The sequence below is a fragment of the Canis aureus genome, chromosome 2, assembly GCF_053574225.1.
Source record: "Canis aureus isolate CA01 chromosome 2, VMU_Caureus_v.1.0, whole genome shotgun sequence".
Taxonomy (NCBI): Eukaryota; Metazoa; Chordata; class Mammalia; order Carnivora; family Canidae; genus Canis; species Canis aureus.
The window spans coordinates 54,764,815-54,789,967 of NC_135612.1; the positions used below are offsets into that span (position 1 = coordinate 54,764,815).

Here is a 25,153-nt window from a genome sequence, read left to right on the forward strand (position 1 = left end):
CTGATGCTGGGTTAAATTCGAATTCTAGATAAACGAATGAATTTTTTGGTACAAATATGTCCATGCAATACTTAGGATATCTCACATGAAAAAATTGTTCTATGAAATGAGAATTTAACTGTGTCCTGTATTTTTATTTGCTAAATGTGGCAAATCTACCCAGGGCCAGAGAAGAGAGAAAGCAGTGAGGTCTGAATCTTACTTAGCTCGGCTCACTCCCTTGTAGGCTTGGGGAACTCCCCTCAAAGCGTGGCGTGGGGATGAAACGGAATGGGGTGAGCAAAACCCCATCATGTAGTGGAGGCAGCTTCCCCACACAGGCCAGTACGCAGTACGTGGCAGGGGTGAGAGTAAGAGCGCAGCGCCTGGCACAGGACCTGGTGCATACCACAGGTGCTGAGTACCTGCTTGCTGAATGAGCGACTGAACAGGAGTCCTGGGTAGGCTGGTGTCATGAAGTTGTCTTGGCTTTCTGGAGCCAGCCCCATCTCACTGGACATCCTGTCCTTCAGTGCCCCTTCCCTCCCATGCCCTCAAACGTGGCAGGAAGGAGAGGACCAGACATTCTACTTAAGAGCAAGGGTTTTATTCACAACTTCAACAGGGAAGCAAGAAATACAGCAGGGACATAATTTGTGTCTGCATCGGGAATATTCCTGGCGACACAACCGAAATCAGAGTAACATAGTAACAGACATTTGAGCTCAGGTTTTACTTCCAGATGGGGCCACTGCCAGGGTCCCATTCAGCACCTTCCCTGGATGGGCACAGTCTAAGTCACGTGGGCATCTCTTCCTCATTACCAGCCTCCCTTCTGCAGCATTTGCATCAGCATCCTCCTGTCCTGAAGGGGAACAGATGGAAGAATTGACCTGGGCAGAGGGGGCAAATGATAGGGGTGTCCCATTGTTCCTGAATGCTAGGCATCCACGGAGGTAGGCAGGGGCAGGCTCTTAGCTTAGGCAGGCTACCCCAGCACTTTTCTCTCTGAAGAAGAGCCTGGGAAGGGTCAGGGCACCGATTATCTCAGAGTGACAGCCCCAACTTCAGAATGGTCATGACAGTCAAGGAAATCGTGGAAGTAAAGTCCACATATGTGCCTGGATCTAGCCCAGTGTCAGCGTTTTCACTCCTTCACCCCCAGCTCTGCCCCAGACCTCACTTGTGAAGCCCCACCCCCCCGGGCTAGGTATGTACTGCTTCCTCTGAGGTTCGCTAGTTGGTCTGCATGACCAACAGCTCCAGGGTAACACCACCTCCCTTCAGACTCAGCTAGCCGAAGCTCCTGGTCCCTATATCTGAGGTCCCCAGGTGCTGGTGGTTTTGTGCACAGGGAGGGCCCGGGAGGTTGACTGGGGCTGGCGTTGGACCATCTCTAGGAAATGCCCCTCCCTTCTTTGAAAATACATGCACTATATGCTGGGCACAGTGGGGGATATGAAGGTGAGTCTGTGACAGGTGCTCCCAGGGAGCTCCCAGACCGGCAACAGCTCCTATTTACTAAGTGGTTTCTACGTGCCAGGCATCATGCTGAAGACATGACACAAATGGTCTCATTTAATACAAGATAGGTGCTATCATCCCCATTTTATACATGAGGAAGATAGGCCTTTAAAGTCGCACAACTACTAAACAGCTAGGTTATGAGGCTAGCATGCTGTCACCAGAACCCACATTCTACCACACTACCCTGCCTTCTGAGCACAGTAACAAAGTATGAGGGAAGGTGGTGTGGGATGGGGACAGCATCAGGAGCAGGGAATGGAGGAACTGCCCTTCCACCAGGCTAGACACTAAAGCTGGCTTAGCTCTAGCTTTCAGGTCTTGAATGTCATAGGTCAGTGGTTTCAAACAGGGGTAATTTGGGCTCCCTCCCCTTCCCTCTCACGAGAAGAGCTCTGGCGAAGTCTGGAGGCCTTTCTTTTGGTGTTGTTTTGGGGTTTTTTGTGATTGTCACAAATGGGGTGGTGGTGGGGAGGATGCTCTAGTGGGTAGAGACAAGGGATAACACTATACCTCCAGGGCACCTGGGTGGCTCAGTGGTTCAGTGTCTATCTTTGGCTCAGGGCATGATCCTGGGGTCCAGGGATAGAGTCCTGCCTCAGGCTCCCCGCAAGGAGCCTGCTTCTCCCTCTGCCTGTGTCTCTGCCTCTCTCTCTCTCTCTTTCATAAATAAAGTCTTTAAAAATAAAAAATAAAACTTCCACCAATGCACAGGGCAGCCCCCACAAGAAAGAATTCTCCAGCCCTGAATGTCAAGAGTCCTGAGGTTGAGAAACCCTGCAGTGAGGGTCACTGAGGCAGATGAGTGACTGAGAAGAGTGCTGGTCAAGGTGAACAAGGTCTGACTCTGTCTCCGATGCTGACTCTTCTCCTTTCTGGGCCTCCGGATCCCAGCTGTAGCCACAAGTACAAACAAGGTACAGCAAAGGTGGAAGCTGGGGTGGGGCAAGTCAGGGAGGGTGTGGAGAAGGTCCCGTTGCAAGAGGCTGGCTAATTAATCCTAGGCTGTGACTTTAGACTGGGGTCTGGGTGAGGGGGAACTTTCTCCCTACTTCTTGCTCTGTTAGGTTTGCTGGGAAGGTCAGCTTCTTTTCTTTGAAGTCTTTTCCCTTTGACTCTGGATCACACAGAGAGCCTGGAATCCCTGGCTTTCTGAGGCCCATCACACCCTGGGGGGCTGTCACACGCTATGCCCAATGCTGGAACCAGGAGCAGCCCTGGCTGGGCCTCTCCTGAGTCTGATGTTGGAGCTTGGCTCACCTGGGGCTGAGGTGCTGGCCCACTGAGGCTCATGCCCAGAACTTTCTTTAGACGGAGGATCCTGGGCAGATCATGACTCAGCTGCAGTCTCTGGTCCCTCAGGGAGACGTGGGAAGCTGTCCCCAAGAGGAATGGGCTGGGGGTTTCCAGACTCTTCTTGCCCATGAAGTGACCTAGAAAGGTGGTGCCAAGGCACAAGGAAGTTGGGGAGCAAGGATTCTATCCCAGTGGGAAAGTTCCCCACCTCTCCCAACTTTCAGTTCTCATGCTGGGAAGATCCCCGATCAATCTTCCTCCTCCTCCTCAAGGAGACACAAACACCCCTGGGTGGTGGCAAAGCCTGTACCGCCGCTTCTCCTGAACAGGAAGAGATGATGGAGAGGATGGTACAGCTGGAAGGAGGTTAGATGGCAAAGGGCCAGTGGGAAGCTCTGCCAGTTGTGCTGCCTGCTTACAAGAGGGACAAGGCAAGGGCAAGGAGGAAAGTGGAGAGTGAAGAATTGTCTGGAAGGCGAGGTGCAAAGAGAAGACACACCAGAGGTTGGAAGACTCAGTAGTAGACTTGCCTAAGGCAAGGGGCACTGGCTGGCAGGCAGATCTAGGATCCAGACCCAGCTCTGCTTTAACTGGCTGAGTGATGTGTCTGGGTGTCAAGTTTTCCATCTATTAGACAAGTTCCAGGGTCCTCACCAGCGCAGACACGAGTGTCCGCGGCCGAGAAACGGCCTGAGAAAGAAAATGGGATCAGAGCAGGGTGAGGGGCGCTTGCCCGGGTCCCGAAGACTTACCGGTGGCCCAGAGGTTGCCCCGCGGGTGCACTCGGATCTTGATGGCCCCGCTGCGATGCTCTGGGGTACCCCAGCTGAGCGGCGCGGCCCCGGCAGCCGCAGCGAGCAGAGCGAAGAGCAGCAGCCCGCTGAGCAGCCGAGCGCCCCCCGCCCGCAGGGTCATGGCTACAGCCTCGCCGCTCCTCCAACCCCTGTGCACTTCGCAGCCGCCGAAGCCGCGGCGCCCTCCTTTCCTCCTTTTAAACCCGCGCCCCGGGGGTGGGGCGGAGCCTGTCCGGAGGAGCCCGCCCCCCGCGCTCGCAGCAGCCCCAGCCCTGCCCCCAGAACGCCCCGCCCCGCAGGACCCCCCGCGCGGCGCGCTTGCGCTCTCGCGCCCGCCTTGGCACTGCTTCCACTACTGGGCGTTGGCGTCCACGCCCACTACCCTCCGGCCGAGGACCCTGACCCCGGGCAAAGCCCGTTTCCTCGGTGACCGCCTCGCTGCTCCCACTGGCTTTCGGCCCACGAGTGGTTACTTCGCTTTGGAACCTCTGTAAGAGTAGGGTTGAGGACCCTCGCGCTACAGTGCCCCGCAAAGTGCCAAGCACCAGGAGAGCCATAAAAATGCCTGCCAGCCCCTCCCTCTTAGGGAATGTGACCCATGTTCACTCTGCTCTCTGCCTTCTCACCGCCAGCACTCCCCAGGTGGTGTAGAAACCACAGCAGGTGCTCCAGCTGACAGTGCAGAATGATGGATGGTGAGATAGTGAGTACCCCCAACCCCAGGAATGAACGCTGTATACCACTTGGGCAGGAGGCAGCTTTCTGGGGACCAGACCAGGAGTTCATATACAAATTGTGCGATTCCCCTGAACCTCAGTTTCAACTGTAAAATAGTAATAACTATTACCCTATTTGTAATAATTTTACATTTAGCACAATTATTTTGTGGCAGGAAGGAGCAGTCCTATAGGATTGCCCTCTCACAACCAGCATTCTCCTCCTCCCAAGTCCAGACTTGTTTTGGAAAGAACTATTGGGTCACTGCCATCACTTAATGAGTAAAACGCTGTGCTCCAGAATAATACATTTATTTTTGCCTCAATGTTTTGCTTAAATGTTCACTAAACACCAACCTTCAGGAGCACCATGCTAGGCACAGGAGAGGAAACAAGATAATTCAAGGGAGTTTACCATCTCGCTGGGGAAACAGTGCCAAAGGAATGAATGATGAAGGAGTGGGGTGCAGACCAACCCTGGGATTCTGGGCTCTTCCCTGAAACACTGCATGGTTTAGCTGTGACTGAACCTACTTCCCAGTCTGGCTCAATAATGGTACTTGGTATTATTACCCTTTCATGTATCTAGCTCAGCAAGGCCTGCTAACTCTATGGATCACCACTCTAAAAGGGAAAGTGAATTAGGAGAGGCTGGTTATCATGTTGAGTTCCTAGGTGCATGACACACAGGAGAGGGACACTCCATTTCTGGCCCTGGCTTTTCCTCCAGTCTCCTAGCTTCTCATCCCCCACTCTGGCATTTACACCTCTGCATTCTCACTGCTCAGCCATGGTGTACAAATATAGCTCTTATCACCTTCCCATAATAATCGTTCCCTTTGTGACCCCCTCCCTGTCTCCCTGTCCTCTGGCTCACAGATGTAGAAATTAATGGCAACACACAGGAGCTGGTATTGAGTGTTGCTTCACTTAAATGCTTGAAGAAACCTTATTTGGTAGGTTTAACCCTCATTTTATAACTGGGAACAGGCTCAGAGGTTGAGTCACTTGCTCAGACTGACACTAGAATCAGACTTCGGGTCTGTTTGGACTACTCTGTCAGGCCCCCAAAATCATGCAGGGCAGATGCTATTTCCCTAAAACATACCCACTCCCAATTTACCAACCATCTCAAGTGTTAACATCAAGTTGGTTTAGATTTCTCAGGGGAGAAAGGGAGAAGGCAGTGCTTTTAGAGTTTGTCCTCACTTCTGCAGGGTACCCTGGGTCTCTGGGTTCTGCTCTGACCAGTTCATTTATACTCCAGCCAAGTCTCCTCTGTCACAGGCTGGATTCACAGCTCCAACCATAGTTCCAGAACTGACCTCAGGAGCCCCCAGTGGGATCATTTTATCTGTTAGGCTAGCACAACAAGTGAGGGGCCTCTGAAGACCTTGAAGAAGCAGGGTAGCAGCTGGATGTCCAAGCTGGATGTCCCAGGGAGTGTGCCAGGCTCTGAGTTTAGAGCGAGGAGCTCAGCTGCCCACTGCCTGTTTCCCAAGTGTACTGTTATGGCAAGGGAATTCTAAGGGCCTCCATCCCACTGGGAAGACTGGCAGTGAATCATGTGGAGGCCCCCAGGGAAGTTCTCCAGTGCTTACACTGGGCCCTTCTCAGGTGTCTCAAGGATATCCACAGGAAATCTACATAAGATTCACAAGTCAATCCTAAAGATGATTAAGAGGTGAAAGATACATGCCCCCCCCCCACAAAAAAGATACATGGCAAACCCTGTTATAACCAACAGCAACAAAACATTTAAGCTGCACCATGGTTTTTAATCACAGATTGCTTGAAATAAAGGACACATGTTACTGTTCGCTCTATTTTCATTAAATTGAAATCAATTATAAGTAACATTTTTTCACAACTGAATCTTTGTTGTTTTTTCCAAAAGTACTTAGGGCATGCTCCTTTGATCGTCAACACTATTTTGATGTAGTAAAGACTAGTAGTATGCCCATTTTATAGGTGAGTTAACTCAAGTACAAAGCAAGTTAGTTGCAGAGAAACCACACAAATGGAGAAAACCAGAGTGGACTTCACACACATGAAAAGTGCAGAGGACAACAGAGGAATTCAAAAGCAGAAATTTAAATTAGACATACGTCTGGTGAAAAGGAATAACAAATGCAGAGCTGCTCAAAAAAGAATGGTGTAAAATTACTCTCCTGGCAAACCTTTGAGCCCAGATCTCCATCTGTGTGGGCTGGGAGGATGAGATGAAGAGAAACATCCTGAGATATCTCAGTCCTGCTCTTTAGTTTGGGAAAGGACTGGACAATCAGAGAAATAGCTCAATCTTCAAGAGGAGAGTTGGGGATATAGGATGCAATTTCCCAAAGTCAGAGGGAACACATAAGAGTTAGCTAGAAAACCAGAACATTCACCATTAATAAAGAAATGTACCAGAAACTGAAATTGCCAAAACACAAAATATTTTTAAGGCAATATTTGAAAAAAAAAAAAAAAAAAAGAGAGAGAGAGAAAATCCCTACATCTATCAAGAAAGTGATGACAATCCCACTAGTGGGTAAGGGAGCTAAGCAGCTGTTCCTCAGCTAAATGGCACAGATGCTCAGGGAACTTATAAAAGCCTTAGAGAGTGATGAGCCCCGGACCCAGCATTCATAATTATTTGGGTGGGATAGTCATGTATTTCAGGGGACATTCAGTAACTGAAATTAATACTCTTTAAACTCTAAAGAGGTTTAAATGCTTGGAAATCTGCCTGAGAATTTCACTATTTCTAACAGATTTGCTAATCTGAGCAAGTCCACAGAAGAAATATCTAGAGTCTCTGAAAAATTCCCAAGGACCCTGCAGTTGTGGGATTTATGTCAAATGAAAGAGTCTCATTAGATATCATAAAGATACAAGGACTGGGTTTTGACACCCAACATTGTGACATGAGAAGAGCAACACACTTCGAGGTGTGGTTGTGCCATCCATTCACGGGCCAGGAGACCCTGGACAAATTTCTTAACTTCTGGTTTCTCTTTTGAAAATAGAGTTTATTTTATTTTATTTTTAATTGTTTTTAATTTTTTTCAACTTATTTATTTATGATAGTCACACACAGAGAGAGAGAGAGAGAGAGAGAGAGAGAGAGAGAGGCAGAGACACAGGCAGAGGGAGAAGCAGGCTCCATGCACTGGGAGCCCGATGTGGGATTCGATCCCAGGTCTCCAGGATTGTGCCCTGGGCCAAAGGCAGGCGCCAAACTGCTGCGCCACCCAGGGATCCTGAAAATAGAGTTTATTTTGAAGACTAAAGAGAAAATAAAAATATGTCATAATTTCAAAAGCAATTAGCGGAGCACATGACAAATTCTAAGTACTCAAAATTATTACCTGGGTCCTGGGGAAAGCAGAAGCCTGCTTTAAATCTGAAGCCCACTACAGGGGAAAGAAAAGATTCTCTGGACAGTCACTAAAGTTGGGGTGTTGACGCAACAGTCAACAAAATGCCTATTACACTGTGAGTTGTTTGATAAACTAAAAGGCCAGCATATCTACCTCACCTTTTGACCAATTCCCAGAAACAAGTTCTATAGCAGTCTTTTTCCACTTAAGTTGTCAGGCTGACCCCTTTGATCAAGCCTCATGCTAGTGATTTTCTTAGTTGCCTGACATAAATCCTGAGTACAAATTCTATTAACTAGACTCCTTAATGTAAAGCTGGAACACATCTTACCAATCTAAATAAACTGGCCAATTAAAGTAAGGGTTCCAGCGAAATGATTCTTAATCAAGAGTGGGTACCAGTCCAGAAACTCCCAAGATTGGTAGAATAGGGATTTATAGTTTGAAAGTCACATTCAATATAATAATATAATTGTATATGAGAAAGAAATAACTTGTTTTTATAGTACAAACTTGAGAAACAGCAAGATAAAACATTCTTAGCTGGTGAAGATGGAGGTTGGATAAAATAGACCTGAGAGAGAGTTTGTGAGAATGGAGAAGAGGTATGAGATTAGGTTTCTTAAAAAGAAGTAATGAATTTTGAAAGATCAAGGAAACTGTTCTACACGAAAGGTGCTTGGAGGTTCTTGATTAGATGGGTAGCTGGTGTTTTGTGAGGTGGCTCTCTGCAGAAGCTGATGAACCATACTTGACACTAAAGGAACATTCTCTGAAACAGTTCTATGAAGACCATTAGGCTACTTAATATAGAGATTATTGCATGACATCATACAGTGCCCTTGCAGTGAGGTCCCAGGAGAGAAATTTCTTGGTCCTTGGGTATCATTATAACGTTTTTTGTTGTTAATTCCATTTTATGCCCATTCCATATGGCACAGAAATCACGGTTTCCCTCTTTACATTAGCGCCTAAGGAGGTGAGAATTAACACCATGGATCTCCTCCAGCAGACAGCAGAATTGTTTGATGTGTCTTGTGGGCACTAACCTCGTCTCTGACTTCATCCTTTTTTCTTCCCACACTGACTTCAACCTTAGATTCTTCAATTATTTTGTATCTTATCATATAGTACTAGATGTATCTTTGTGAGCTGCTCCAAATCCTTTTTGGAACAAATCCTTTTGGAACAATTTATTAATAAATAAATCTAAAATGGGCAAAGCCCTATAAAAGGACTAGAAGATACACAAGGATGAACCAGAGGTTGGCTTTGTCTTACCGCCTTCAAGGAACTGGTCAGGGTATGGGACACACATAAGACAGATCACTCTGAGGGCACTGTTAAAGAGGACACAAAGTCCAGGCAACACTGTGTGGGAAGCACTATACACTCAAGAGTTTAGCTGAGAATTAAGAAACAGTCTTTTTTCGAGCTCTCTATGTATCTATCACTCCACTTATGGTTCTATGTGGAAGAAAACGACTTACATGTTGCCCTGGTTAAGGCACTGAGTTCCTAGCAGTTCCTTGTATCTTTGTATCCCCAGGGGCTAGCCCAAAATCTGGCACAGAGTAGATGCTCAATAAAAGCATCTGCTGAATAAGTTTTCAGCAGGTATAGGAGTGAGCAGGCACTCTGGGCAAAGTGACCAGCATAAGTGAAGATTAGGTGTCTGTACAGTGTGACCAATGTCAAGGGTACAAGAATATGGATTCTGTTGAGAGCTGAGGCTGGAAAAAATTCTAAGGATCTGGAATGCTACATGACATCTAGAAGGCATTGTCCTTTTTTTTTTTTTTTTTTTTTGTTCCCCTAACTCCTACATATTCTAGTCTTTAATATTTCTTGGTTACACAGAATTCCTTCTACACCCAGGTTCACCAATACTTGTGTGCAAAGGGTCATATTTGTTGTTTATTTCTAAAAGTCTATCTGATATTACTTAGTTCTAGTAAGGGAGAATTGTAACAAAAATATACCTTGCCAGGAAACAGTCTGAATAGGCTGTCCCACTGATGGAGCATCTTGAGGAAGGTAGACAATCTACTGAGTCAGCTACAATCAGCTGGATCATTCTAGAAGCTCAATAAAATGATAAATGTTATAAGAAAGGTGTCCTCAGATGCTGAGATAATCCCACACATTGTTCTTAGGTGCTGTATGGACTTGGTAACACACTAAAGCAAATGACCAAGCAATGCATTTAAGGATCACAGAGCCTTTATTCCTTTTTCTTCTTTTAAAGATTTATTTATGAGAGAGAGGGAGAGAGAGAGAGAGAGAGAGAGAGAGAGAGAGAAAATCTCCAACAGACTCCTTATTGAGTGCAGAGCCCAATGTGGGGCTCTATCTCATGACCCTGAGATCACAACCTGAGCCAAAATCAAGAGTCAGATGCTTACCCGACTGAGCTACCCAGGTACCTTTATTTTAAGCCTAGGTTCTCTGAGAAGCCTGGGACACTCTAAGAAAAGAGACAAACACCAATACTTTTCCCATTAAGAGAATCCAGGAAAAGCCTGAGGACACACATAAAAAGGCAGAAACAGGTTTTTTAAAAAAAGATTTTATTTATTTGATAGAGTGAGAGAAAACATGAGTGGAGGGAGGGGTAGAGGGAGAGGGAGAAGCAGACTCCTGGTTGAGCATGGAGCCTGACGCAGGGCTTGATCCCAGGACCCTGAGATCATGACTTGAGTCAAAGGCAGATGCTTAATCAACTGAGCCACCCAGGCACCCCAGAAAACAGGATTAACATAAAAAATTCTAAAAATGGAACATGCTATTAAAATGAAATCACGGGAGAAAAAGTTTACAGATTCAAATTTGGCAAGACCAAGATAATGTACTTAGTAAATACCAGGAAAGGGCAAATGAGTTTAATGATTCATATGCTCTGCCTCAGAATAACAGCTTAACAATAATTCTACTGAAGTTACTGGGGCGCCTGGGTGGCTCAGTTGGTTAAGTGTCTTGACTTCAGCTCAGGTCATGATCTGAGAGTCCTGGGATTGAGCCCTGTGTTAGGCTACCTGATCAGTATGGAGTTTGCTTCTCCTTCTCTCTCTGCCCCTCCCCTCAATTCATTCTCTCTCCCTCCCTCCCTCCCTCTCTCTCTTTCAAATAAATAAAATCTTTAAAAAAAGAATAATGATACCCTAAGTAACTGCTTCTGGTTCCAAGCATCATCATACAGAACATTTAGTACATGCTGTTAGATGCTACTGGGATAACAGAGTACACTGCCTATAAAACAGGGCCCCTGCCTAGGAGAAGCTTGCCATTTGATGGGGGAACTTGAGGCCATATCCACAAACTTACACAAATAGCATAGGTTCCAAACGCTGAAAGATGGACAGTTACTCTGTGCAAAAAGTGAGACCCAGACAAGTGGGATATAAGTGAAGATACAGCAGTATACCACAGGGTGCTTAATGTTGGTTGAATTCAAAGTCCAAACTTCCCATGTAGGTAATATAAGATGGCCCAAAAGATGCTTCTTAAAGTAAACGGGGTACTACAATTGATTAATGAGTGGAAATGATCTCAGACACAGACTGGCACGCTGCAGGGAAGCTGAAACATAGAAGTACCCAAGCAAAGGGAACCACTGACTGTTTCTGGAGTCAGACAATGACAATGAGATGGAATGACAGGGGTACATGTCGAGTTTGTGACTGACTACATATGGTGGGAATATGAAAGAATCTAGGTGAATACTCCTTCAAAGAAACGGTGAAATCTGGAGGGTTAGTTTGCAGGAATTGCTCTGAGCTTAAATTTATAGAGAGGACAATCAAGTGGAAATGTCCGGAGGGAACAGAGAGACAGGAACTAGGAGTGAGGATGGGCATTTGCCAATAACCTGTAGAGACTTCCTGGTTGGGAGTGATAATGGTGGAGGAGTCACAGCCAAGAGACAATCCCATGATCAAGTTCTTACTTGAAGTTTTATCAATCCTCATACTCTTCGATCCCCAGCACTCACAATGGGCAAGCCATCCCAACTTCCCAGTAGCCCAGCCAAATTTCAAAGAGCTTACAATTTTATTAAAACACCAAACTGAACATCTCTGGGATGCCTTGCATTCTCTATGAGCTTTTAAAACACATTTACTAAAAAAATAAAATAAATAAAAATAAAATAAAACACATTTACTGGTAAAAAACTGCCCAGCTTTAAGTCTGGTTTTAGCACTAAACCAGACAATAGAAAAACTAACAACATAAAACCTCTCTCCCAAAATAATCTTTATTTGACTAGTAGAATAATTTGAATACTTTTGAATGGTTTGATTACTTCTAAAATTTAGCTGTTTCTTCCAACGAGAGCATCCAGCAAAGGAGAAAAAACAAAACGGGGTGTGAAAATATGCAAATGAGGAAAATACTTAATGGTTTAACTGTGTAAGTATATACAGAGGAGAAATCTGGATGGCTGAGGATACAAGTATAACTCAGGCAAGTGAGGATGACAAACAAGCCCAGGATCCCAGCCTTGAGCAGCAAAGCACACTACTTCTCCAGAGTAGTCCTAGAAAGGTTGCTACCAAAACAGAGCCAGGACAGTTAGGCCAAGCAGTTAACCCCATCCTCTGCAGGTGATAAGGAGGGAAAACATGGAGAGAGTAGCAATTTTCTGCCATTTTACGAATGGGGGACTGCTTCCATGCTCTCCATGGCTCATGAGGAAACATAAGTATAATACAAGCCTCCCGGGCAGGTTCAAAGAAGCACTTGTTAGCACTGATGTGCCAAGTTTCATACTCAGTTGAGATCATTAAGAGCCCGATCCAAAATTTAAAGGCTAAAGCCTAGTTAATGGATTTTGATGGCACTATTCTCTATAAGGGAGAGCTTCAGAAGATTAACTGTTCTTAGTTGTAAATTGTCTCCATTGTTTAATGCTGATTCCATTAGCATTAAAGCATGGATTGATCTCCACCTCAGCTGATCTACCTCGGCTGAACAAATAATAGAAACTGCTCATCTAGTCCAACACAGAAAATTTGCTTACTTTCAGATTTCACAATACAAGAAGAGAACAAAAGAATTAAGAATATTCTGTACTTAAAACACACTGGCTTACCCTACACTGGCCATTTTCCTAACTGCCTCAATATGAGAGGAAGAGAGACACAACTGGGCTCTGCATTCACTACTTTAAGCCTTCTTTAAGTCTATATGAGAGAAAAGTGAAGTCAGGCACTTAAGAGAACAGCCTCAATCAAAAAAGGGTTTTTAAAAAACAAGTAGCACCTAGCCCTCCAGCACCTTCCTCCTGCTTCCTCCAGATGCTGAAACACACTGCAGTGTAGAAAGGGCTGAGAGTGTCTCAGGTGCAAAAAAGGATGGAGCCTTTACAGCACAGCGAGATTTTCTGAACCTTTCAGCAACACTAACTCGTTTCTACACATCTGAGTCACACCCTAATGAAGAATCAATTTTATGGCTAAGAGATTTCCTATGAATGCCAATGGCTACTTTTGCTCTACAAAAACAAACAAACAAACAAACAAACACCACTTGTTAGTGTTAGGACAACCTTCTTAGCTGAAGGATGGCTCACATTAAAGCCTTTATCTCCCCAAAGGGTGCTAAGAGCCAGCAGAGGAAGGCAAAGCTTTCCCGACAAACACAAGTCAGGGATAAGGGGTTCAATATGCAAAGTCTTTTATTTAAAATTTGAAAAGTTAAGACTTACGACCACCTCAGCATATGCCATTCCCATTTTATAAAGAGGAATGACGGTTTCAAACTCGTGCAGAGCTGCATTTTCATTTACAGAACTCTGTAGGCACTTTAGAAGTGAAGCTTGGCTTCAAAATACAAACACTGGGGGCTTTGGCTCAACCTTTTAATATAAAAAATTCACTGATGTACAAAAATGTGAAAGTGTGACAATGACAACATATGAAATCCTGTGATTGAGAGTCCCCTCGGGTGCGCGTCTTGGTGCACCCGCCCACACAGACCCTGGCGTGGAAACAGAAACTAATGCAAACCATTGCTACCAAGAAGCGCCAACATGTACGTTCTGCACTCCACCAATCATAGACCAATATCAACTCCAAACAGTCAGGAACGAAAAGTACGGCATCTTCCAGGAACAGCAAGGTAGACTTCTTACTCACGATGGACCAGCACGAATAAACCCAGCAAGAAGAGGACGGCATACTAGAAGATAAACACAGAACACAAGTCAGGGAAGCTTTTAGAAGTCTCCACATCCTCAGAGTTTGGTCATGAGCTGGCCTTTGTGACCATGACAAATCACTAAACCATACAATTAGTCTGTAATCCATTTAATAGCTTCCAGACGTAAGCCGAAGAAGACATGTTTAAGGAAATGTATCATAGAGGCTCTTACCTTAAATTTCGGATAGTCATTCATGAGGATCGTCACAATTCCAATATAAGGAACAAATCTAAACAAATGAGCAAACAGAAAACTGGTCATCACAGAACTTCCTCGGTATCCGGTCTCATTTACCGAATGTTCTCGGTATCTTCCACAGAAAAACTCATGTTCAGTTCACAGAGTCCATTTGTACAGACTGTCCCATTGGATCCTTTCAACAAGTCATGTGACAGGGAAGTTAGGAAAAGCACCATTTTACAGATGAGGAAACAGAGGCCTCTGCCTGAGGTGTGTGGCTGCGGTGCAGGAGAACCAGGACTGGACCCAAGGTCTCTCGGGCTTCCAGGTGGGGGACTCTAAATTGTGGACTCAGTGCTAGGGGCGGGGTTTGTTGTCATAACCTTCCCGGAGCGGTCAGCCTGGCTGGGGCAACAAGGCAAACAAGGCCACATCATTACAAGGTACTTCATGTTAAGTGTCCAAAAAGTGAGTGTAACAGCTCGTTACAGTACTTAAGATTTCACCACCCTCTCATTTGTTAACCACTTGTAATCTAGCTTGTGCTCCTAATCCCAAAAACTCTTCCAGAACAGTTTAAATTGCTTTATGCAGTAGACTAGGCTCACCTCCCGTCTTCCTTTTCATCTCTGCAGAATTTGACTTTGAGGACTACAAACTTCCCTTGAAATCCCTTCCTCTTTGGTTTCTTCAACACACAACAAATCTATTTCTCCACCTACACCTCTTGGCTGCTATCCCTTTGCGTTTTTTCACTAGCTCTTTCTTTCTCCTTGCCCCTAAAATTTAACCCCCCCCCCCTTTTAAAAGGTTTTATTTATTTATTCATGACAGACAGAGAGAGACAGAGAGGCAGAGACACAGGCAGAGGGACAAGCAGACTCCATACATGCAGGGAGCGCCAACGTGGGACTTGATCCCAGGTCTCCAGGATCACACCCCAAGCCGAAGGCGGCGCTAAGCTGCTGAGCCACCGGGGCTGCCCTAAAATTTATCCCCTTAAACTAATAAAACCACCTGTTAAATACTCTCATAGACCTGATATATTTCCTGTGGAGCCTTGGGCACATTTTAAAATTACATAATTAGTTGCACAACTAGCTGTATGTGTCTGTCTCTCCTACTTGACTCTAAGGTGTATAAGGGCAAAGATGATGCCAGTCTCGTTCTCCACTGTATTGTCAAGGCAATACACAGTAGGTAGGCATCTAGTAAACACTGCCTGAGTGAATGTCTGAATGTCCAGACCTCTTTCTTTTCCTTTCCCTTGGAGATCTCATTTGCCCCAGGACTTTGCTTCTTCCCTCAAGAGAAAATACTCCTCAACCTCCTAAGAATTCAGGGGTGAAAGGAAAGGTTAGCCGGGTCCCGTCACTGTGGGAGGAAATGGTAGTTAGCAAACTCACAACTTTGTTCTTTCTCCTCCTCTTTTACTGCTGACTCTAGAGCAGGCCAGGCCCAATGATACTGACCTAGAGTTTGTCCTGGAGAACGGAGGTTGGGCTAAGGTGGAGACTGAACTTTGCATACTTTAAAATAGCCCAGATGTTTCTATTCAGGGCATCTTCAACCTGTGCAACGTGCCAAAGGTGAACAAACAGAAATCACCTCCCACATAACACCCCCACCATCGAAGCCTCAGGCAAGCTTGAAAAACAGAAATTTTGTCTTTGGTGTACTTCCTTCCTTTGAAGAACTTCTCTTATTTCCTGTCTCCTGTCCTCACCCCATCCTGCCCCTCTCCCTTCTGGTGGCATTACTGGACCCCTCTCTCTCCTCATCTTCAAACTTCCATTCTGTAAGTTGATGTTTCCTAAAACCAAGCCTCCTTTGTCAGAATCACTTGGATAGCCTGTTAAAAATGCAGACTGCTGTGTCTTCCCCAGATTTACTGAGTCAGAGGATCTGTGGAAGTGGGACCCAAATAATGCTTCTGCACACTACAGCACCAGAAGCTCAGCTCTAGCTAGTGAGATGCCTGGAATAGGCATGTGGTGGCGAATAATATCCCCTCCTAAGGCCCATGTTTTAGTTTAAACCCCTGGAACCTCTAAGAGCTGAAAAGTAACAGTCCCTGCAAAATGGCATAGCTAAGCTCTAGGAGGGTACACAAAGGTTTTCTGTGTATGTAATTTTTTTTTTTTAAGATTTTGTTTATTCATGAGAGACACACCGAGAGAGAGAGGCAGAGACACAGGCAGAGGGAGAAGCAGGCTCCATGCAGGGAGCCAGACTATGGACTAGATCCCGGGTCTCCAGGACCACGCCCTAGGCCGAAGGCGGCGTTAAACCGCTGGGCTACCGGGGCTGCCCCGGTTTTCTGTGTTTTTAATATGTATTTTTCCTTTGTAATGCAGTAACGGTTATAACTGCTGTCTCATAAGATCTTCATCAGAACAATGGCTTTCAATGAACTCATCTAATTTAAGAAGGTGAAGGCAGATGCCTCATAGTAACATGCAGACGAAAAGCTATAAAAGCATCTGTGATTTCTACTAAAACAGTATCAGGCTGCTGATTCTGGTCTGATGATCAACCAGCAGCCATTCTCATAGAGACTTTTGCCGTTCCCTCCACGCAGTTTCTATGCTCAGAGAACCTTTAGCTCCCAGATCACACAGCCTGCCTATGAGTTCTCCATGGAAACATTTTTCCCTCTACGGTTGGTTTTTCCTCACCCCACCATGAGAGAAATGGAAGCAACTTGGTCTTTAGGAGTAATGTAAGCAAAAAATATGACAGGCAGTCCGAAGTCAAAGAAAAGATTTGATTGCTTGTCTCATTGCTTCCCTCCATGGACAGAGCAGGAAAGGGCTGCTAGGCAAGTACATAATGTTGCTGCCATCAGTTATCTTAAATTCTTATCAGTGCACTCTTTCCTGCTCTGCTTGGAGAGACTTTGCTAGCGCAGAGTTGATAATAAGCAGAAGAAGGTTGCAAAGAAGTAAAACATGCCACCCACAAAGTCAACTCTGACAGCAGCCTGTGCCAAGTTAACATCTAGAAGGTAGAATATGGAGAAATACATGCCCCTGGGAGGCACTGGTGAGGAAGGACCCTCAGATGGAAAAACTACCTGCTGATATTTGGAGAAAATAATTTTGTCAGATGTCAAAGGAGTCTCCATCTGGGAGTCTAGACCATGGCTTCTAACTGAAAAAAGGGGTCATTGTTTCTACTCCAGAATGATCTGTTTCAAGTTAAGTAAAAGGTACATTTCAAAAGCCTCATCCCAGGGGCGCGTGGGTGGTTCAGTGGGGTAAGTGTCTGCCTTTTGCTCAGGTCATGATCCCAGGCACCTGGGATTAAGCCCCCCATGTCGGGCTTCCTGCTCAGCGAGGAGCCTGCTTCTCCCTGCTGCTCCCCCGGCTTGTGCTTTCTCTGTCAAATAAATAAGTAAAATCTTAAAAAAAAAAAAAAGGATAAATAATAAAAGCCTCATCCTTAAAACTGGTTTCAGTCGACAGAGAGCTCAATTACTCTGCTTCTTCCTTCTCCTTTACATCTCTTTCCATTGTCGATATTCTCCATTCCCGACCTCCAGCCTCTCACCCTTTCCTCCTCTTGCTCCTGCTCTTCTTTCACTACAGCTTCTCCTCTGTTTTCAACCTCCTCAACTGAGAAAGAATCACCCATATTAAATACTTAGTTGGTTCAGTATTAGTTTCATTTTCTAAAATTGTTTTTATTACATGCTGTAACATGAAAACATGATGCTAGGTGAAAGAAGCCAGACATAAATTAAGACTACATATTGTAAGATTCGGTTTATATAAAATGTCCAGAACAGGCAACCCATAGAGACAGAAAGTAGATGAGTGGTTGCCAGGAGCTGCAGGGAAAAGGGGATGGGGAGTGACTGCAAATGAGAATGGAGTTTTCTTTCTGGGGTGTGGACATGTTCTGAAATTAGACAGTGCTGATGGCTATGTAACCTTGTGGATATAATAAAACCCACTGAATTGTATACTTCTAAGTGGTGAATTGTATCTCCTAGCATATATGAATGATATTTCAATAAAATTATTTAACTTGTTTTTATTTAGGGCCTTAGGCTTCAGTGCAAAATTTTTTAGTGTGCAACTATCTGGAAAAAAATTTTGTTTTTATTGTGTAAAGACACAAAAGCTATTCTAAAGGTCTGGGTATAGTCTGACTTTGAACAAAAAGACTCAAGGAGACTGACAAGTCTGAATAACCACATTAGCAGCATCTTAGGAGCTGTGGGTGATGGGAGTGTGATTTCTCAGAAGCACTGATGATCTAGTTTGTATTATAACAGTATGTTTCAGGCGCCTGGCTGGCTCAGTTGGTGGAGCATGTGACTCTTGATCTCAGGGTTGTGAGTTCAAGCCCCATGTTGGGTGTAGAGATTACTTAAAAATAAATAAAAATCTTAAGGAAAAAAAAAAGTATGTTTAGCTCCAACACAGGAAATGAAGTTCCTCTGAACTGGAGGCATACACACAAACAGCTTTAAAAGAGACAAAACACACTGGGGCTTTCTCTGCTCCAATCTCTCTGACCCCAAAACAGCATCTCTTATGCTATAACTGAGGCAGCTTTCACTTAGTACCTCACACTGACTTATCTGTGGAAAGAGAACGCTTCAGTGTGGTGGCCTGATCTCTAGTAGAATCACTCTGAATCCAGTGTTTACAGAAGGAGCAGATGTTCTGATAGGGGAAAAAGCCCCATGTGGCTTCTAAATAGCAAGAACCAGAACCTATCCACTTTCAGAAGTATTACACCAATAATTTTGGTGTGATGGCTGTTAAGAGGTGGGCTCCGGGGTCAGCCAGCCACTTATCATCATCAGCGTGGCCTTAGATAAGGAACCTAACCTGTCTGTGTTTCCTCATCTGTAGAATGGAAATATTAGGGTTGTTCCATGGTTAAAATGAAGTAATACTTGTAAAGAATTTAGAATGAGTCTCTGGCACATAGTAAGCCCTGATAAATGTGAGTTATTGTTAATACTATTAATAACAAAAAGGTAGTTAACAATTCCATACATCCTCATATCAGTAACTTACAATTCCTGTCCTCCACTGATCTGTTCTCCTGATAAAATCTGAAATAAATAGGCTTAATATAACTTTTAAATTTCATTTGATCTCAATGATTTTAAGACTAGAAATAAAGCAGTATGAAATAAACATGATAAAATTAATTTAGATGAATACTTTAAGTTGCTGACTCAGTAACTACCTAAGAAATATGGTTTCAGGAAGCAGGATCAATACTGCTCTGGACCCTCACCCTCCACCCCGAAACTAGCAAGGTTTACAAGAAGGTGCCCAATGACATTTCTTGAATTAAATAAACGAATTTTTAAAATTGTCACTCCAATTCATCATCTCATCACTAATATGCTACTCTTTTCCTGCACCCCATTACTTCCTCTCTGGAGCAGTAGACCTCAAGTTTTAGATGCCTTTTAAGAAGCATACTTTTTTCAAAGGACACAAGGTGATTTGGTAGAACCATGACCAACACATTCTATTCAATTGCATGTGATCAGATGATATGACAGAGGGCCATGTTTCAGGGGACATGGAAAGCTCAGTAAATGCTCCCCTTTATGCTTACCCCCTTGCTCTCCCCACGACATCCTTCTTCTCTAGCCAGTGTTGTCCTTGTTTATAGAGGCCTCGGTCATCAACGGCATTATTATCTCCTTTGGTCAAAAACTTGATATGTCCATTTTGCCTTTAAAGGGTAAGGGGAAAAAAAGAGTAAGAGACAGTCAAGTTATCAAATATCTTCATGCCATTTCCAAGCACAAAATTTGGTTTTCTTAACCAAAAATGCTGTGGAACTGTAATATTTTATCATCATTCCTACTATCAAAATAATTATCTATTTAGCTAAAAGGATGTTCATAGCTGTGTTTATAACTAGGGAGAAACTGGAAACATGCTGAAAGTCTAAATATGTAAGCACTGAAGACAATGTTATATTAGAATAGTTAATGACACTGGAAGATGATAAACATTTTATTAAGTGAAGAAAAGATTACAGAATAGTATATACGGTATAATCTCATTTTTATATTAAGTTAAACACAAACCACCAATTTTCTATAAATACAAAAAGGAAAGGAATATATTAAACTAACCCACAGGATATAATCTGCAACAAATACTAGGGAAATTAGAGAATAACCTACTTTTTTCAACCAACAAGTTGTGAGGAACAAAGAAAGTTGGAGAAAGAATTTACAGGTTAATTAAAAGAGACTATAAAAGCCTTATCAACCAACTGCAACCAAGGACCTTATGTGAATCTAGATTCAAACAAACTGTTAAAAAGAAAAAAAAAAAAAAGCTTATGATACAATTGGGAATTTGAACAAAGATTGGAAACATTGGAAACATAATGATACAAAGGTATGGTTGTTCTTTGGGGGGGTATAACCATGCTAAATGTAGTTATGTTTTTTAAAAGCTCATTGCTTATGCTATATAGATATTTACTAAAATTTTTACATAGGACATGATATCTAGGATTTGATCCATATAATACAGGAAGAAGAGTGGAAAGAGGTGGTAATATAAGTGGGGCAGAACTGGCCATAGATTAATAATTATTGGGACTGGATGACAGTACATGGGATTTCATTATACGGTTTTGTATACTTCTGAGCATGTTAGAAATTCTCCATGTTTATTTATTTATTTATATTTTATTTTTAAGTAGGCCAACATGGGGCTTGACATGACCCTGAGATTGTGAGTTGCAGGCTCCACTAGCTAATAAGCCAGCCAAGTGCCTCAGAAATTCTCCATATTTAAAAACTAAAATGAAAGAAAAAATAAGAGTAAAAAAGATCTGAAGTGATAAACCAAGGTATAACAGTAGCTATCTACAGCTTTCTTTAGCTTCTAATTTTTTTCTCCAAAAAATATACATTGCTTTTATGAGCCAGGGTTTATAGGAAAAGCATTTTACTTGATCAGGAAATTATTAGTTTAATTCTGCTAAAGAACAGGAGGTTTCTAGGAATTTTAAAATTTAACTGAAAGCAAAGTATAGTTTTTTACAGTTTGATAAAGAGTATCTTAAAACTGATTCAAGTTGAGTGTGGGTTAACTACCATATCAGAAGAAAATTAGCCTCTGACTCCTACTGACTAATATCTTCTTAGATCCTAAACCAGAAACTGGCTCACCAAACACTAAATGTGCAGATGAAACTAAATTGGAAGGTGTTGCAAACACCAAAAACACTTAAGTGCAAACAGTCACATTAAAAATGAGATTCCAGTTAGAAAAAATGCAAATATATACAGAGAAAAATAATCCTTAGCTGACGACTCAGTGAGGAAGTGTCTGAAAAGTTCTGGAGTGAAAGAGGGCAGGTGCCAAGGGGAGCCAGCTGCAAGAGTGCAAGTCAGGAGCACAGGCACGGAGAGTCTACTCAGCCATGAAAACAACAGCAAGCCCAGAAAAGTAACATCAAATTTGAGGAAAGGGAAATGGGGGAACAGAAACGTTCCCCAGGACAGGACAGGGACACTACAGGAGACTCTGTTTGAGGAGAGTCCTCCATTTGCTGACAAAACACACCAGCATACCCGAGTTCCCTGCCCTGGGATGGTACTGGGAGAGACTGCTAGAGCTGTGGTAGAAAGTGCAGGTAGGTCTCTATCCACCGAGAGGCAATGGTGGCAGTGGCTCCTGCTCAACCCACTGTCCAGATCCATCCCAGCACTCCCCACTCCAGAGGCCCCAAAGGCTAACTGGTGACACACTTACATAGGGCCTTCCCTGGCTGCCATATGGACCAAATATTTAATATGATCAATCTCCAAGGAGCTCGACGTGCTTGCAGCTTAATTCAACCATCATAATACTGTGATATTAGGCGGGAAGAATTAATCACTTTCTATATAAGAAAAAGTAAGACCCTAAAAAGCCAAGTGGGCACAAAACAATCTATCTCTCTGCACAGAAAAAGCAAAGCTAAGGATTAAGTCATCCCAATGGCAAAATTTCTCCTTCCAAACAATTGACCACGTGCCAGTATTCATCAGCATCAAACTATAATACCTTATATACTAAGCTCAACTTGGAAAATGTGTATCAGAGTAGGCTATAAAATAAGACAAAGTACAAATTTATATGAGTGTGTGTGTGTGTGGAGGGCACCTGAGTGGCTCAGTGGTGGAGAGTCTGCCTTTGGCTCAGGTCATGATCCCAGGGTCCTAGGATTGAGTCCCACATCGGGCTTCCCACAGGGAGCCTGCTTCTCCCTCAGCCTATGTCTCTGCCTCTCTCTGTGTCTCTCATGAATAAATAAAATAAAATAAATGTATATGTGGGGAAAAATGTAAGCATGAAGAGCGGATGACTAGCAGGCTAATGTGAAGAACTACCCAAGAGAATCAAGTCAACTGATAATATTCAAAATGATGTCTCTCAAATGAAAACACAGACAACACTATATGCTAGTTCTTTCCTGACTCATTTTTGTTGGAAGAAAATGGAAAATGAGAGTAGGTGAGGGGAGAGGACACAAAGAAGATGTTTCGCCACCTGCCAGAGCATGGGTAACCCTGCCTGCGGACATGTCTCACAGCCCTATTATATGAGCCAGGAGCAAGAATTCCCCATTTTTTACTCACTTAAAAACACAGTAACTTCAATAAATGCAGGAAAAGGTTGAGTCTTTTGAAAACACCACCGATCACTTTTTCCCCATGTACTATTTACTCCTCCAAACAACCTATTACAAATACTGGAAGTTTCTTATTGTCCCTTACAAGAGCATTTTGCCTGAGCTCAGCAGTGCACTAGAGCTACATCCTGGATTATGTCTGCTTTCCCACTGCCTGGTCAGACAGCTCAGTGTGTGGCGTTAGTGTCCTCTAGAGAACAGGTAGGAAGAGGTCATGACCATACTAGGCAGAAAGAGCAGATTCAGATTCATGGGCCTATTATCAATATATTTTTAAGCAGTGCTTGGCAAGCTGATCTTTTAGTTCAGGGATTCTTTGCATATGTGGCAATACCAGGTACCTTCTACCATATGTTCATGAGATAAACATGTTACCAAAATTGTATTGAGTAGATCCCAGTGTTGTACAGGAAAGAAAATGTCTATTTATGAAACAGAGAGAATTACCCAAAATTTAACATTCTCTCTGGGTGTTAAGGTTGCATATGGTTTTATTTGCTGTTATTTCCCAATTTTATACAGTATCTTATTCTATGCTATATAATAAGAATGTTCACAAGATGGAGAGTCAATATATGAAAAAAGAAGGCATGGTACGTAAGCAGCAGGTGGAGAGAAAAAGGAGGAATGAGACCAAAGAGAGAGGTCAGCTGAATGAATCCTACCTCTACTCTTCCTAAAGTTCAGGATTTTTTTTTTTAAGATTTTATTTATTTATTCATGAGAGAGATACAGAAAGAGAGAGAGGCAGAGACACAGGCAGAGGGAGAAGCAGGCTCGATGTAGGGAGCCTGACGTGGGACTCGATCCCGGGTCTCCAGGATCATACCCTGGGCTGAAGGCGGTGCTAAACGCTGAGCCACCCGGGCTGCCCATAAAGTTCAGGATTTTATTTCCTAAAACAACATTCAGATGAATAACAGTGTAAAATTCAGCCTGAAAACGTTCAGGGCACATTTATTATAAACATTTCATCCATTCTGGCTGTCATTTAGTCCCATATTTAAGAACATTGTTAGCACTATGAGATTAAATGATTATCACAATCAGTTATTTTAGTCTCCCCAAAAGAAAAAAGGAAATTGGAAGCTTCACAATATTAATTAGATCTGTTATCTAAACAGGACTTTGGGCACCTGGGTGGCTCAGTGGTTGAGCACTTGCCTTTGGCTCAGGTCGGGATCCCGGGATCAAGTCCCACATCGGGCTCCCCACAGGGAGCCTGCTTCTCCCTCTGCCTACATCTCTGCCTCTCTGTGTTTCTCATGAATAAATAAATAAAATCTTTAAAAAATAAAATAAAATAAACAGGTCTTCAAGTTGAACACATCTCAGGAGTCTAAAATGAATCACCAAAAACCCGGGATTAGTAGGACCGTACATCTTACAATATTCAGAATTCTGTTATTTTTTATTTTATAGTATCTGTCAGTGAGCCTGCCCTAGAACAAGATCAAACTGTTTAAAATAAAAAACTCATTCAATTCCAAAGGATTGCATATAAAAATGCTTCTGCTCTAACCAAAAGTAGGGTCTGAGTGTCATTTGATTTTCTCTGATAAGTTCAGGGAAAAGTTGGCTCTGCTTTGCTAACAACATGCAGTGCTAAGAATATAACGCAAATCCACTTTGAGAACCTGTACTGGATAAACCTACACAATTCTAAACTAAATTTCTAAAAAGAGTTTAGTTATTCCTTCCTAGTCAATGGTAGAATGCCATTTTAAAATTATAATCTTTAAACCACAAGGACTACAAGTAAGAAAGGAAAATTCCAAAAATCTATAAAAAAAAAATTTATAATCTTTCAAAATATATACTGAAGTTTGAAAAAAAAAAAAAAAGAGCAGTCTGATCTTTATTTCACCAATGAAGAAAGAACTCTTTTAAACTAAAGTGGTTATGTGGATTTTCAAAAAGCAACAGCTGGCAGTCCCCTCTTGTTTAAGTGGAGAAAATAAATTACTCTAGAGGGTAGGGCAAGAATAACATAATATTTATTTAAGTCTCTCTCATTCTCAAGAACCTAAATCACTGTCTCATTGTTTTTATTCCCCTCTGTGTGTCCTCCAGGACACCTATCTTTTCCTTCATTTCTTTCTTTCCTTCCCTCCTGAATGTTTTCCATAACTAGAATACTCTGGATTTGGAAGGGAGGGTGTGAGGAATGTGGAGCTGGACAGGGAAGCATAGGCTCAGAACTCACAGATCTTGTAATTCATCTTCCTAAATCTCTTAATATTATAGGTAAGGAAACAGACCCAGAGAGATGAAATTTTTTGCTCATTGTTATGGCCTACATCCATGTCCAGGTGATACTAAAGGTTTTACATATGTCCTTTCTAATTCTAAAATGCAAGAGTCTACGTTTAAAAGAGTAACTTAATTTTAGAAATTTTCTTTGGAATTTAGGGG

General features: G+C 43.2%; 2 protein-coding genes across 7 annotated transcripts in view; both read right to left on the minus strand.

Annotated features, from left to right (window-relative positions):
• Positions 1 to 564: 564 nt before the first annotated feature.
• Positions 565 to 3,816, minus strand: NMB (neuromedin B). Of its 2 annotated transcripts, none has more exons than XM_077873211.1 (3): positions 3,552 to 3,816; positions 2,764 to 2,936; positions 565 to 839 (listed from the first exon to the last, which is right to left on the minus strand). In XM_077873211.1, the coding sequence occupies exons 1-3, from the start codon at positions 3,712 to 3,714 to the stop codon at positions 705 to 707; spliced, it is 471 nt and encodes a 156-aa protein (XP_077729337.1). In that variant the 5' UTR covers positions 3,715 to 3,816; the 3' UTR covers positions 565 to 704. The 2 variants fall into 2 exon arrangements, with proteins under 2 accessions (XP_077729337.1, XP_077729331.1); XM_077873205.1 differs by having other exon boundaries at positions 565 to 844; positions 3,552 to 3,808.
• A 9,517-nt stretch (positions 3,817 to 13,333) lies between these two features.
• Positions 13,334 to 25,153, minus strand: part of SEC11A (SEC11 homolog A, signal peptidase complex subunit) — a 40,587-nt gene continuing 28,767 nt past the window's right edge. For 4 of the 5 annotated variants that reach the window (XM_077873307.1, XM_077873272.1, XM_077873299.1 and 1 more), the window contains 3 exons: positions 19,649 to 19,768; positions 14,048 to 14,105; positions 13,334 to 13,854 (listed from right to left, as the gene is read on the minus strand). In XM_077873307.1, the coding sequence (XP_077729433.1) occupies positions 13,804 to 13,854; positions 14,048 to 14,105; positions 19,649 to 19,768 (229 nt within the window). In that variant the 3' untranslated portion in view covers positions 13,334 to 13,803. Of the gene's footprint in view, positions 13,855 to 14,047; positions 14,106 to 19,092; positions 19,131 to 19,648; positions 19,769 to 25,153 lie in introns of all 5 variants that reach the window. The other variant, XM_077873282.1, reaches the window with a different exon arrangement.